Source organism: Telmatherina bonti (genome assembly GCF_933228915.1).
Source record: "Telmatherina bonti genome assembly, chromosome: 21".
NCBI classification, from domain to species: domain Eukaryota; kingdom Metazoa; phylum Chordata; class Actinopteri; order Atheriniformes; family Telmatherinidae; genus Telmatherina; species Telmatherina bonti.
Genome location: NC_136630.1, coordinates 7,340,524 through 7,354,662, shown reverse-complemented (window position 1 = coordinate 7,354,662; position 14,139 = coordinate 7,340,524). Strand labels below are relative to the sequence as shown.

The 14,139-nt window shown below is 40.6% G+C and overlaps 1 protein-coding gene across 2 annotated transcripts in view; it reads left to right on the top strand.

Annotated features, from left to right (window-relative positions):
- Positions 1–14,139, top strand: part of LOC306771771 (vesicle-fusing ATPase-like) — a gene marked incomplete at its 3' end in the record, with an annotated part of 50,051 nt that overhangs the window by 14,766 nt on the left and 21,146 nt on the right. For both annotated transcript variants that reach the window (XM_079261087.1, XM_079261088.1), the window contains exons 9-13: positions 6,487–6,686; positions 10,136–10,301; positions 10,393–10,467; positions 12,540–12,727; positions 13,279–13,374. In XM_079261087.1, coding sequence (XP_079117213.1) covers positions 6,487–6,686; positions 10,136–10,301; positions 10,393–10,467; positions 12,540–12,727; positions 13,279–13,374 — 725 coding nt within the window. The remainder of the gene's footprint in view (positions 1–6,486; positions 6,687–10,135; positions 10,302–10,392; positions 10,468–12,539; positions 12,728–13,278; positions 13,375–14,139) is intronic.

The window sequence follows — 14,139 nt, the reverse complement described above, 5'->3', positions numbered from 1 at the left end:
TAGGACTTATCAAAAAGATAAGTCTTCAGCCTAGTCTTAAAGGTGGGGAGGGTGTCTGCTTCCCTAACACTAACTGGGAGCTTATTCCATAAGAGAGGGGCCTGATAACCAAAGGCTCTGCCTCCTGCTCGGCTCTTTGAGACTCTAGGAACCACAAGTAAGCCTGCAGTCTGCGAACGAAGTACTCTGCTTGGTATATAAGGAACAATGAGGTCTTTGATATATAGTGGTGCCTGGTTGTGGAGGGCTTTATATGTAAGGAGAAGGATTTTAAATTCTATTCTAGATTCAACAGGCAGCCAATGAAGAGAGGCTAAAACTGGAGAAATATGATCTCTCATGCTGGTTCTGGTCAGGACTCTGGCTGCAGAATTCTGGATCAGCTGAAGGGTTTTCAGGGCATATTTAGGACAGCCCAGTAATAGAGAGTTACAGTAATCTAGTCTCGAAGTAACAAAAGCGTGAACCAGTTTTTCTGCATCACTCCGAGACAGAATGTCCCTAATTTTGGCTATATTACGTAAATGAAAGAAGGCTGTTTTAGTAACCTGCTTAATATGTGGACCAAAGGACAGGTCAGGGTCAAATATTACTCCAAGGTTTCTCACTGTAGCACTGGAAGCTAAAGTAATGCATCCAGGTTCATTACAAAACCGGAAAATTTAGCTCTGAGTTTTTCAGATCCAACGAGAATTACTTCGGTCTTATCTGAGTTTAAGAGGAGAAAATTTCTAGACATCCAAGTCTTTATGTCTATGAGACAATTTTGTAGCCTATTGGGCTGATTTGTTTCATCTGGTTTAAAGGATAAGTATAGTTGAGTATCATCTGCATAACAATGAAAGTTTATTCCATGCTGTCTAATAATTTTGCCTAAAGGGAGCATATATAGCGTGAAGAGTACTGGTCCAAGTACAGAACCTTGAGGAACTCCATGACTTACTGTAGTTTGGGAGGAGGACTTGTCATTTACATGAACGAACTGAAGTCTATCAGATAAATATGATTTAAACCAGCTTAACGCTGTACCTGTAATTCCAATCACCTGTTCTAGTCTTTGCAACAGAATGTTATGATCGACTGTATCAAATGCAGCACTAAGATCAAGCAAGATAAGTACGGACACAAGTCCTTTGTCTGAGGCCATAAGAAGGTCATTAGTAACTTTCACCAATGCTGTCTCAGTACTATGATGAGCTCTAAATCCTGACTGAAACTCCTCGCATAAATTATTTCTGCTCAGGTGGGCATGTAGCTGAGCGGAAACTATTTTCTCCAGAATTTTGGACATAAACGGGAGGTTAGATATAGGTCTATAATTTGCTATCACCTCTGGATCCAGAGATTGCTTTTTAAGTAAAGGCTTGATTACAGCAGTTTTAAATGATTGTGGTACATATCCTGTCACTAAAGACATATTGATAAGATTTAGTAGTGATGTATTAATTAAAGGGAAAATGTCCTTAAAGAGGCTCGTTGGGAGAGGGTCTAAGATACAGGTGGATGGTTTAGATGAAGCTATTATTTTAGTTAATTCAGAGGGTTGGACAGGACAGAAACTATTTAGACACAAGTCAGATCCTGGTTCTAAGGATGCTTCGGAGACCACAACAGGCTCAACCTTATAGGTAGAAGGAAGAGTATTGTGAATTTGATCTCTAATAGTGTCAATTTTATTCCTGAAAAAAATACATGAAATCATCACAGCTAAGTGAGAAAGGAATACATGGCTCCACAGCGCTCCGGCTCCTAGTAAGCCTAGCTACAGTGCTGAAAAGAAACCAAGGGTTGTTTTTGTTTTCCTCTATCAATGATGAATAATAAGCTGTTCTTGCCGTACGTAAGGCTTTTTTGTATACGATTAAACTTTCTTTCCAGGTTAAGTGAGACTCCTCTAGTCCTGATGAACGCCATCTGTTTTCCAAACGCCTTGATGCCTGTTTTAGAGCTCGAAGCTGGGAATTAAACCAGGGAGCCTTCATAATCTTACCTAATTTCTTCTTCTTTAGAGGAGCGTTTTGGAGCTTTTTGGCTTTCAGGACGGCGGATTGTTGCAGATTTTCCTGCCTGTGTGTGTCGGGGTGCCTTCAAATTTAGTTAGTTAGTTAGTTAATTTATTTCGAACAAATGAAAGAATATAAGAAAAGAAAAATATACGTACATACCTATACATATATATATATATATATATATATATATATATATATATATATATATATATATATATGTACATACACACACGTACATACATACATATACATACTAATTAAGAAAATAATAATAATAATCACAAATATTACTAACAATAATGATAATTCCTCATTGATTTGATATTTAAATAAATTAGTGAGATAAAAGGAGTCCGAAAAAGGAGTGGGAAGAAGTGTTCACTTATTTGGCATTCCCACCCCTTTCTGCTCCTCTAGTTTTCCATTCTGTCGCTCCACGTCACAACATACAGTCGTGGCCATCTGGCCAAACCGGCTTTCTGTATGCAGAAAGCTGAAGAGACGTCAAATGATGTCTTTGGTCGCATCTGTGGTTGCCTTGGTTACAACCCTGCTGATCCAGGAAGGGTTTTTTTTTTTTTGGAGTCACTGACCCTGCAGCGCTTTGGGACTCTGAACACGGTACTCTCAGAGAATTCCTCTCACATGGGAATGTGCTCCAGGGTGGGTTACCTTGTTTTAAGTCATTTTAGTTGTTTGGTAAATTTTTTTTCTTTTTATCTTTTTATACTATTTTTATTGGAAGTTAGTTTATACATTATAACTTCCTACTCATAAGACTTGAAACTGATCGACACATTAAATTTCATTGTACATGTTAGAATGAGAATAAAGGCAGATTCTGTTCTTCTGTAGAGGAGCTGGTCCTGATGAGTGTGAACACACGAACCCAATCAACAGAACCCTCCAATGCACATAAACATTAGTAAAACGTTTCTCATATAAACAGTAAAGTTGCTCTTACAAATGTGTATAAATCAGAGAAATGCAGCAACACCATAGACTTTATATGAAAGATGGACAGAGCCTCTGGTGGTTAAAAGTGAAGCCGATATGGAAGTGCATAAAACTGCAGTTCCCCCCTTCATCCACTAGGGGCTGCAAAACAGAGCAAATCCCCATAGACTCCCATGTTAAAAAGACCAACTTCACAGCAAAAATAAACATGTTTACAGCCTGGTTCAAAAATCCATTTTAGCTTTAATAGGTCAGGTTTACCTTCATGACAACTGTGGGGGGAGTGAATTTTTTTCTAACTTGCCCATTTAAGAGTAATTTAATCTCGAAGTTTGGCATATTTAGGGGCATGTCCATTTGATTGACAGGTACATAATCTCCCGCTTTAAGTAAGAAGAACATAGAACAACCGCGGGTTTTAGCCGGTTAACAATGTGACTTAGCTTTAGCCCGCTTACCTCCGTTAGCTGGTTATCTCCTGTTATCTCCAGGTTAGCTCGGTTAGCTCTTAGCTACATGCAGCTCGGAGTTCGCTCGATGTCAATCATCCACCATGACGCTCACAGCCCCCCTCTCAGCTACACCTCTTTGCCCCTATTTGTATTTTCCGGGTGAGAAGACACGCATGGCCCTGCCAACATGGCGATGGTAGGAACCGCCCACCGAGCTTCAATTCAGCTCTTCAGAAACCTACGGGTGACGTCATGGAGACTCCGTCCATCTCTTTATATACAGTCTATGAGCAACACTAAAGCGAAGGGTTAGTCCAACTGTTTCTATTTGCTGTGTGAATCCCCCCCAGATCTTCACCAACCTCATCATCCTTCAAAGTCGGTTGATTAGATTATGTTTATTATTTTTATTTATTTATTATATTTAGTCCAGTATTTTTCATTTTCATTTAATTTATCTAAATGCCATGTTTTCTGTCAGAACTGGCAACACTTAGAACACTTAGAACCACGTAGTTCCAGGAAGAAACGCTGAACTGCCCGAATCAGCGAAAACCCACAGTGAGCTAACAACCAAACCAGTGTCCTTGGTGGGGTCTGGGACTGGTGACTAAAATCCCAGGTATCCCCTGACAGAAATCTCTGCACATACTCATTAATAAATCTTTTGACAGTTGTCAGATTACACGATGATTCACGTTCCAAAGGACAGCAGCTCTTTCTAATGAAAGCCATAATGTAGTCTTCTTAGTGACTCATCCACCAAAGCCTTCCTTCCCACACGCAGTCACATCTGCACACAATCACGTCTGTCATAATCCTCGCTCCTAGACCGCGAAATCTTGTGAAAACCTGTTGTAAGTCCCTCTGAGCTCGGCAAATACCAACTATACTGACAGCCCGGTCCTCATAGAGACGCAAACAAATAGAGCCGAGGACCATGGCAGCGTCCCGCCTTGTGCGAGCTGACCTTTAACTGAGTGTCTGTGTGCAGGAGCTGGCCTTTGGCTGCAGCCAGCTGGCCGTTGTAATGAGATGGCGTGTCCTGATAGAGCATCCAGCGAAAGGTAACGTTTTAATTGCCAGGCACGGGGAGCAGGACTGCAGGTGCTGACAGCGAGGTGTGTGTGTGTGTGTGTGTGTGTGTGTGTGTGTGTAAGAGCAGAAGGTTTAAGAGTTTCACCTTGGGTCCCCTTTGCTCCCACAGAGGTGAAGCAGACAGACAGAAGCTTTGGTGCTTTGTCTCCCAAACCACCAACCCAAGCTCATCACTCTTCCTCACCGCACAGAAGCCGCTCCTCCTCCTCCTCCTCCTCCTCCTCCTCCTCCTCGCGTCCACCTGTCAGCCTACCTGCTGTTCCCTCAGCATGCCCAAATGGCAGCTCCGATGGTTATCTGGGGCCGCTCAATTAGTCGGGGCTAAATGTCATTAAGCAGGTGCAAAAGGCCGTAAAGATCGGCACCATAAACCTGGCCGGATGGGAAGCGCACGGGCTCAAAACTTTACTGATATGAAATAATACAAAGGAAATCTGAGGTTTGGAGATTTTCCAGTCTGGCATGGTGCCTCCATACAGAACATTTCTGCCTTCCAGCGTCTTTTTTCAGTAGTAGCTGAGCAACACGTGGTTAGAAATCAACCTGAGCAGCGTTTGGATGTCCAACACGGTGTTGATGTTCCTCCCAGCAGCTTGTTGAAATTGGACATTTTCAGGTTGACGCCGTGGAGAAAAGCAACAAGATCTGCAGCTGGTGGGGACTTTGTTTACAGATGAAATGCAAGCAGTTTCTTCTGCTCATCCTGCGGCATTATCGGCTTCTTCTTCTTCTGTTCCTGGTTCAAGACCAAGGAGGCGACCATGAAGCGTGCACTAAACAGTTTAGGGCGAACAAAATGTGTGTGTGTGTGTGTGTGCAGGAGTCATACTATTACCAGCTGCATTTTTTGGGTGGGATAGTAGCGTTTTGTGGATTTTACATCTGCTTTTAGTCTCCAAGAACACATAAACATGTTTTTATTTTTCTAGAGTATTCAGTGTTTTGTTATTTTTATTAAATGTAGTTTAAAAGAAATGTTAGATAGTTCATATTGAAAGGATTAAAAAAAAGATTGTCAAGGGATTTACAAGAGGAGAAGGGAAGCCATTATTATTATGATTTAATCTCATAGTTAACTATTAAAATAAATATATCTATGATTCTTTTATTATTATAATTCATTATTATTATTATTATTATTATTATTATTATTATATCATTATTTACTTTATAAATGTATACAATACAAAATTATTGTAAAAACAATATAGATTATTACAGTTCGAAAATATGTTTTTATTATACATAGTAAGATAATAATGTGAACAAAACTGGAAATTGAAGTAGAAATAATAGAGAAAAAAAAGCCATTCCTAAAATATTTAAAAATATTTTTTATTAGTTTTTATTATATAAATATACAATATTTATAATAAAATAGTACAAATTTGAATTACAAAGGTGACAATATAATAGATTGTTTGTTTGATTAATAATATACATATATTTTACTGCACTTATACATATATTTGATACAATTAGAACAAAACTAAAAAAATCTGTGAAATGTTAAATATTAAAACTTTTTATTTTATGTAGAAATGAAGGCTCAAATCGGCTCCTCAAACTGAGACGAAGCAGAAAGAAAATGATGTAGGACTGTAGAGTGGTCTAGAACCAGACAGCAGCAGTGAAAGAATGAATTTAAAATAAGGTTAAGCTTCAGCTTTTATGACATGATTACTCCTATGCTTATTCTCATCAATATTAAGAGCAAAATCACAGTGTATATGTCCGGAAATAATGACATTATATCCAGTAAAACAAGCTTACAGCGGTTTTCAAACCCAGCCTGAAAAGGCCGACGTTCAGAAGTTCAGATGTTCAGTGTCGTTTGGTCTCTAGAAACTCCTGGAAGAAAATTCTGTTGATTCTGTTTTCAGTTCTTTGGCCCTTCTGAACTAAAACTTTGGCTTAATTAGCAAGTTATTTTCTGTAAAAAATAAACTTCTGTATCTGTCCTTCTGCAGGCTGTAAGCATGTGAAGGGAATCCTGCTGTACGGACCCCCGGGCTGCGGGAAAACCCTGATGGCACGACAGATCGGCAAGATGCTGAAGGCCCGGGAGCCCAAGATCGTCAACGGCCCCGAGATTCTCAACAAGTACGTGGGAGAGTCGGAGGCAAACATCAGGAAGCTGTTCGCAGACGCAGAAGAGGAGCAGAAGAGGGTGAGAAGAGGACAAGTTTTACATCTTTATGCATGAAATCCCCATTTTACAGCGAAGAGGGGGCTCTAAACCAGAGAAAGTTGTTAGTTCAGCTTTCTGAAACTTTTCTGAGGTTTGTTCAGGAGGTGTGTTTAGTCGCTCTGAGGTTTCCTCTGCTGTCCACGTGAAACACAGACGAGCAGTTCAGCTTCTGAAAAGACAAAAACTCATTTCTCCAGGAGTGGAGAGATTTGCCCTTTAGCCAGACATAGCTGTAATGACTTTTTACAGATCTTGTGTGTGTGTGTGTGTGTGTGTGTGTGTGTGTGTGTGTGTGTGTGTGTGTGTGTGTGTGTGTGTGTGTGTGTGTGTGTGTGTGTGTGTGTGTGTGTGTGTGTGTGTGTGTGTGTTATAGAGGGGGCGGAGGTTGTGGTGCGGCACTGAAACCCAGCAGTGATGGTTGGTTTGAATGGAGTGACACAAGCGTCAAGCCTCACTCTGCACCACTTAATGAGGGGCTGGTTTCTCTTTGACCTCCCTATAAACACACACACACACACACACTATCCAGTTTGTGATATGCAGAGTCCCACACCTGCTTTGAATGCTACGTCAGAGTTGATAGGTGTGCAGATGGAGGGATAACCCCCCACCCTGCTACTCCGCCACTTTCTCGGTCCGTCGTTCTGCAAACGGTCAGTTTCTGATGTTCAGGTTGAGATAAATCTGCCGGCGTCGGAGGCGTCTCAGAGAAACTACAGATTATACGTCCTGTAAACTTTCTGTTTATTTGTGTCTTCGAGATCTGCCTCCATCTCCAACAAGGTGTTGATCCGTTCCTCAGGTTTTCCTCCATGTTAACACGAAGCATCACACAGTTGCTGCAGATTGGTCCACCACGTCCCGAAGCTGCTCTGGTAGAGGGAGATCTGGTGACTATTAGGGCTGTGACGATATGCTTTCGTTTCGATTCGATTCAGATTTTTTTGGGTGCCGATTTGATTTAAATTGCGATTCTCACAATTCTTCGATATTGCTGATTTTTGTGGATTAAAAAAAAAACAAAAAAAAAGTATAAAACTTTTTTTTCTCATCATTTTTCCTCATTTCAAATGAGGAAAAAACAACACAGTAGCCAGACCATCATTCTGCTGCTATAATGTCCAAGAAGACAAGTAAAAAAAAATCAATAAAGACAACAAAAATTACAAAAACTTCATAGTAAATTAGGTTTATTTTGAAAAAAAAATCTATTTTTAAAATAGTGAAGCAAAAAATCCCGATTTTGATTTGATTTTCTCACCCCTCATGACTCTTCTGACCTTTGGAGTACAACAACCTCATTGTCATGTTCAGAAAGCAGTCATGACATGATGGGAACGTCCATCAGAAGCTGGCTCACTGTGCTCATGTCCAGAAAACTGCTGCTTGCTGGATATTTTCTCTGTTATTTGGACCAATCTCTAGAAATCCAAGGGTAGAGGTATTCAGTTTGGTCCTTAGCGGTCCCCCATCCAGCAGGTTTTTCCATGTCTCCTTGCTCCACCGAGTCTTTGTGCTGAACCTGATTGGCTGTTGAATCCATTTAGTTTGATTGAGGTGTGCTGAAGCAGAAAAACGTGGAAAAGCTGCTGGACGGCTGCCGTCCTCGGACCGAATTAAATACCTCTGTCTCAGAGGAAATCCTTGTATGTCAGCCAGTCTGCACCAGTTATTACCAGCAATTAAAACTTTATTTATTATTAAAAAATCTTTTAGTATCTGCTCACTTTGTTAGATTAATGCTCAGGACTGTATAAAATAAATCCTTATTCATGTCAACATTCAGGTGGAAGTTGTAGCTTTCATCGTATGGTGAATAAGAATCTAAAGCAGGGGTGTCCAGCTGTCCACAGTCCTGCAGGTTTTCATGATTAAAATGCAATATCTTATCTGTATTGATTTTTACTTCTTATTGACATAACTTTCACATAACATGCAGATATAATAAATCAAACTGTCCTCTAACTCATAAATATGTGAAATGTCATGTATAGTTTTCCAGATTCAATTCAGTTCAACTTTATTTATATAGCGTCAAATCACGGCAACACCATCTCAAGATGCTTTATAGACAGGGAAGAAAACATAATGAAGGCCAATTCATAACAGCCTATATAAGGAAACCAACAGATTGAGTTGAGTCCAACTCAATCTCCCATCCTGAGCAAGCACACGGCGACAGTGGGAAGGAAAAAACTCCCTTTTAACAGGAAGGAAACCTCCGGCAGAACCCGGCTCAAGGACAGGCAGCCATCTGCCTCTGCTGTGTGGGGGGAAGAGGACAGAAAGACAACAGACAACAGGAACTGCTGAGTCAGGAGACATACATGTTAATGAATGAGGATTGGGGGAATAAGAGAGAGAGAAAGAAGCTCAGTGTATCAGGAAATGTCCCTCAGCAGTCTAAACCTATAGCAGCATAACTAAGGGATGCTAACCATCCCTAGCTATAGGACTTATCAAAAAGATAAGTCTTCAGCCTAGTCTTAAAGGTGGGGAGGGTGTCTGCTTCCCTAACACTAACTGGGAGCTTATTCCATAAGAGAGGGCCCTGATAACCAAAGGCTCTGCCTCCTGCTGTTTTTGCTTGTTTTGAACAACTTGCTCCAAAAATATTGGTATCAGTTGATATCGGTATCAGAATTAAGAGTTTGACTAAATTGTTATATATCGGAGATCCATATCAAACATCCCTATTTATTAGCCTTTTGTTTTTTTTAAAGACATAAAACTCATGAGAATGGTTGGATAAATCACCTTTAAAGGTATTCATTTATTCATTTTCTGAACCACTTAATCCAATTCAGGGTCGCGGGGAAGCTGGAGCCTATCCCAGCTGGCTTTGGGCGAAAGGCAGGGTACACCCTGGACAGCTCGCCAGTCCATCGCAGGGTCACACAGAGACTCACACTCACACTCATTCCTTTAAAGGTATTAGATGTAAATAAAAATGCAAATTGGCCTTTTTACGAGCAGCCATTTCCTGGTTTCAGCAGCTGACTAGTGTCCAGTGTGACCTCTACTCATGTAAAATATTGTTGCATTAATGTCAGAATGCATGTTAAAACATCATGTCTGAGACGGATTATTATAAATTTTCTTACCAAACTGTCCATTTTGTTCCATATAGTGACTGAAATACTTAAACAGCAAACTTTAAATATTTCCATGTAAGGCGTAAATCCTAAACAGCTTTTATTCAGATCATTATTAGACTACAAGATAAAAAAAAAAAAAAAATCATCTAAACCACCATCGACTGCAAAACCCCACTTTCCAACATGATTCATATGAGAGAAAATGGATTTATTTGACATTTGGAAGAGGAGAGGACCTCCCTGCTAGCAGGAGCAGATGGGAAAAGATACTAGCAGACAGCTTATTTACAGTTCACACATTAATCTTCCTCCTCTTCTGTCTCCGTACAGCTCGGTGCCAACAGCGGCCTTCATATCATCATATTTGATGAGATTGATGCAATCTGCAAGCAGCGTGGCAGCATGGCAGGCAGCACGGGGGTCCACGACACGGTGGTCAACCAGCTGCTGTCCAAGATAGACGGAGTGGAGCAGCTCAACAACATCTTGGTCATAGGTGCGAATGCTTAGACACTAACATAAACTCTCAAACACCTGCACTCCGTCTCGTTTCCTCCCTGCTATGCGGCCATCTGTGTCTCCTCCAGGTATGACCAACAGGCCCGACCTCATCGACGAGGCCTTGTTGAGGCCAGGAAGGCTGGAGGTGAAAATGGAGATTGGTAAGAACACATAAATAAAAGTTTCACACTGGTGTTTATTCCATAAAGCTGCAAAGTGGATTTATTTCTTATTAATGATGACTTGTTGAAGTAATTAGTCTAAAACTACGCGTCAGGTCGGTGTTCTTTGCTCAGTGTTGAACATTTTTGTTGAATTTTGCGATAAACGACATCACCAGACATTAACAGTTTAATTCCAGGCTGCAGGAGAACGGTGAGACTTCACATCTGCTGCTTCCTCAGACGTTGACAATCCTCTAGACTTTTAGACCCGTTTGGCAATGTTAGCCTGGTAAACCCGGCAGGACATGAGAACAGAATCAGAGCAACGCTACAAGAGACAAAACGATTCCTCAGTCGTCCTCTTTTTTTGGGTGGAGCTCGGTTGACTTCTCTTTGTATGCAAACATAGCAGACACATGCTCAGCATCTTGCTGTCTTCGGCTTGTTATGTTTAGCCGATGCTTCATTAGGTCAGCTAACTATTACCACGTTGGGCTTCTTTTTTCCTTCTGAAACTGCCTCAGTTCTTAGTGTCATAGATCCTACATGGTGTTGGAAAGATTCCTCAGAGATTCTGCTCCATGTTGACATGAAACATCACACAGTTGCTTCACATCCATGATGAGATCTGCAGCAAGAAAACTCCCAACCTTTTCAGGACCCTCGAGGACCAGAGTTGCCCACCCCTGGTGTAGATCAACGGGTGATCTACACTAATGTTTGTTATTGTTTGAGATGATAGCGTGTGAAAAAGTTGTGAATTATTCAGGCCAACATGCCGCCTACATAGTCATTTAAATTTCCTGTTTTCCTCCCCCTGATGCTCCGTTTTAAGTCTGCATGACTGAATGCATTGTGTTGCTGCCATGTGATTGGCAGATTAGATATTGGAGCTAACGGACATGTGAGCAGGTGAACCTGATAAAGTGTTTGGTTTAAAAATCATCAGCAGAACAATCGGTTAGAAGATGTGAATCGACCTAATGATGCCATGAATAATTTGTGGAGAAACTGAAGAAACTCAGCAGTTCATGAGAGATGTTGATACTTCTTCAGTGCAGAGGTCTTGAAGCCGGAAATGTTCTGGTGGAAACTTCTGGTTTATTTCAGTAGAAATTGGACTTTCTTTCATATCATTTTAATATCTGATGTTAGACTTTGGCAGTCTTTTATAGAAAGTTTCTGCTCAGGACTTTCCCAGACTTTCCCAGTAAGTTGTGCTCATATGTATTCATCCCCTTTCATTAAAGAAAAAGCTGAAATTACAACAGTCACTCAAATAACTGGAGACTTAAAAAAGGAACAATAAATAAAAATTTGCAAAAATATAATTTAGTAATATAAGACCATGTTTTTTCATTTAATTGAGTTGAAAAAAAAGGAAAAACAAAACCAAACAAACAAATTGGTCCTGGACAAATTAGAGCACTTTTCTGTTGAACAGTGGGACAAAATACCTGTCAGCAGGTGCAGAAGTCTGACTGAGAGGAACAGAAAACATCTGATTGGAGCGGAAACATTAAAGGATTGTTCAGCTAAATATTACTTTATGACTGATGGAACATGTAATAAATTATCTGATTTGTTTGCTGTTTAAAAAATATTTCTATTGAACCAGAATTAGAAAATAATGTAATGATTTTCATATTTTTTTTATTTTTTATTGCTTCAGTCAATTTCAGCTTATTTTACGAATAATGTATGAATGAATATGAGCACAACTGTAGTAAACTGTAGTGAAATGTGAGATAAGCACCACAGTATTGATTTGACTGAGGTGGTACTGTGATAAAATGCACCTTTTTTTAATTTTTATTTTATTTATTTATTTATTTTTTTTTAAACATTTTTGGTGTCAGTGACAGTAATGCAATGGTGACATTAATATAATTACAATAAACAAAAAACTGATTTATAAACAGGAACACAAAATTTCCAAAAGGAAACCCGAACCAAGCTGATCAGAATTTCAGTTTAAAAGCTCCTAAAACATAAAAACACTCCAGCATCAGAACATTATGCACTACAAATGTCACCTTAAGCGTGTTGTTTCCTGTCTTTCCTGAAAGGGTTACCGGATGAAAAGGGACGAATTCAGATACTCAACATCCACACAGCCAAGATGCGTCAGTACAACCTGCTGTGTGGCGACGTGGACATTAAGGAGCTGGCTGTGGAGACGAAGAACTTCAGCGGCGCTGAGCTGGAGGGTCTGGTCAGGGCGGCGCAGTCCACCGCCATGAACAGACACATCAAGGTCAGAGTCCTCAGCCAGCTTTTAAAACCTTTCTCCGTGCTCATGATCTCTTGTTTTTGTGTGTGCTGGAAAAGTACTAAACCAGAGTATAATAAGTAACACCTGGTGGGGATACATGGCCAGCCACCCAGGTGAAACAGGTTGGATTTTATCTGTGTGTGTGTGTGTGTGTGTGCTCTGACTTAAGTGTTTTATCAGGTGCACTGGCTCAAATCTACACGGCTCAGCAGGACACACAGATAAGGTGAAGTTCTCATCTGTTAAGTGTTCTGCCCCCGCAGATGAGCACACACGCCGAGCTGCAGATATTACAGGGTGATGATAAATGACGGACAAGGGCCGTACACATGTCTGATGGCTGTGACGTTTTCCTTCCCTCCTCTAAGCACTTACTCTTCCCTCCCTCCATCTCTGCCTGACCTTTCTGGTCTGAGGGAAAACATTGTCTCCTGACACATTGTGCAATCTAAATGTGCAGTAATTCACGTAGCAGCTTTCAATATGGCATGGAGTATCTGCTGTTTCTGAGTGTGTGTGTGTTGTTGTTGCAGGCCAGCAACACCGTGGAGGTGGACATTCAGACGACTGAGAGGCTGCAAGTCAACAGACTCGACTTCATGGCTTCGCTTAACAGTGACATCAAACCTGTAAGTACCTGAGCATGCACATTGTTTCTGTCGTTTGAGAGTCAAAAACGTCTACCAGGAAGAGATGGAGAACACACAATTTGACACATTTTCACACTTTGGAACCACTTACATCTATAATCCATAAATTATAATATAGTTATAATCTATAATACATCTACAAGAAAGGTCAGAGCAGACTGTACTTCCAAAGGAAGCTGAGATGGTTTAACGTCTGCACCAAGACGTTGCATATCTCCTATAAGTCTGTTGTGAAGAGTGCAGTCAGCTTTGCAGCATCTGCTGGGGTAGTAGCATCAGAACCAGAGACTTGAAGAGAATCAACAAACTGATCCAGAAAGCTGCTTCTGTTCTTGGAGTAAGTCTGGAGCCGCTGGAGCTGATTGTCCAAAGAAGAATGCTGCACAAGCTGATGAAGATGATGGAGGATTCTTCACACCCTCTCCACAACACAGTGAAGAAACAACAAAGTGTGTTCAGTGAGAGGCTTCTTCAGGTCCGATGTAAGACTGAAAGATACAGAAGATCATTCCTGCCAGCAGCCATCAGCCTCCGGAACAAGACCTCCTCTAGTTAATTATTATATACTACAATTTTGGATTTCCCTTTGGGGATTAATGAAGTATTTTTCATTTAATTTCATTTTTCATTTCATTCATTTCACTTAGCAAAAACTTAGCTTGCGTCCTGTCTCTTCTCCGAGCTCTCCCAAGCGAATAAAAGTCTGCATGATGGCGGCTGTAGGAATGTACGTAACAATTATCA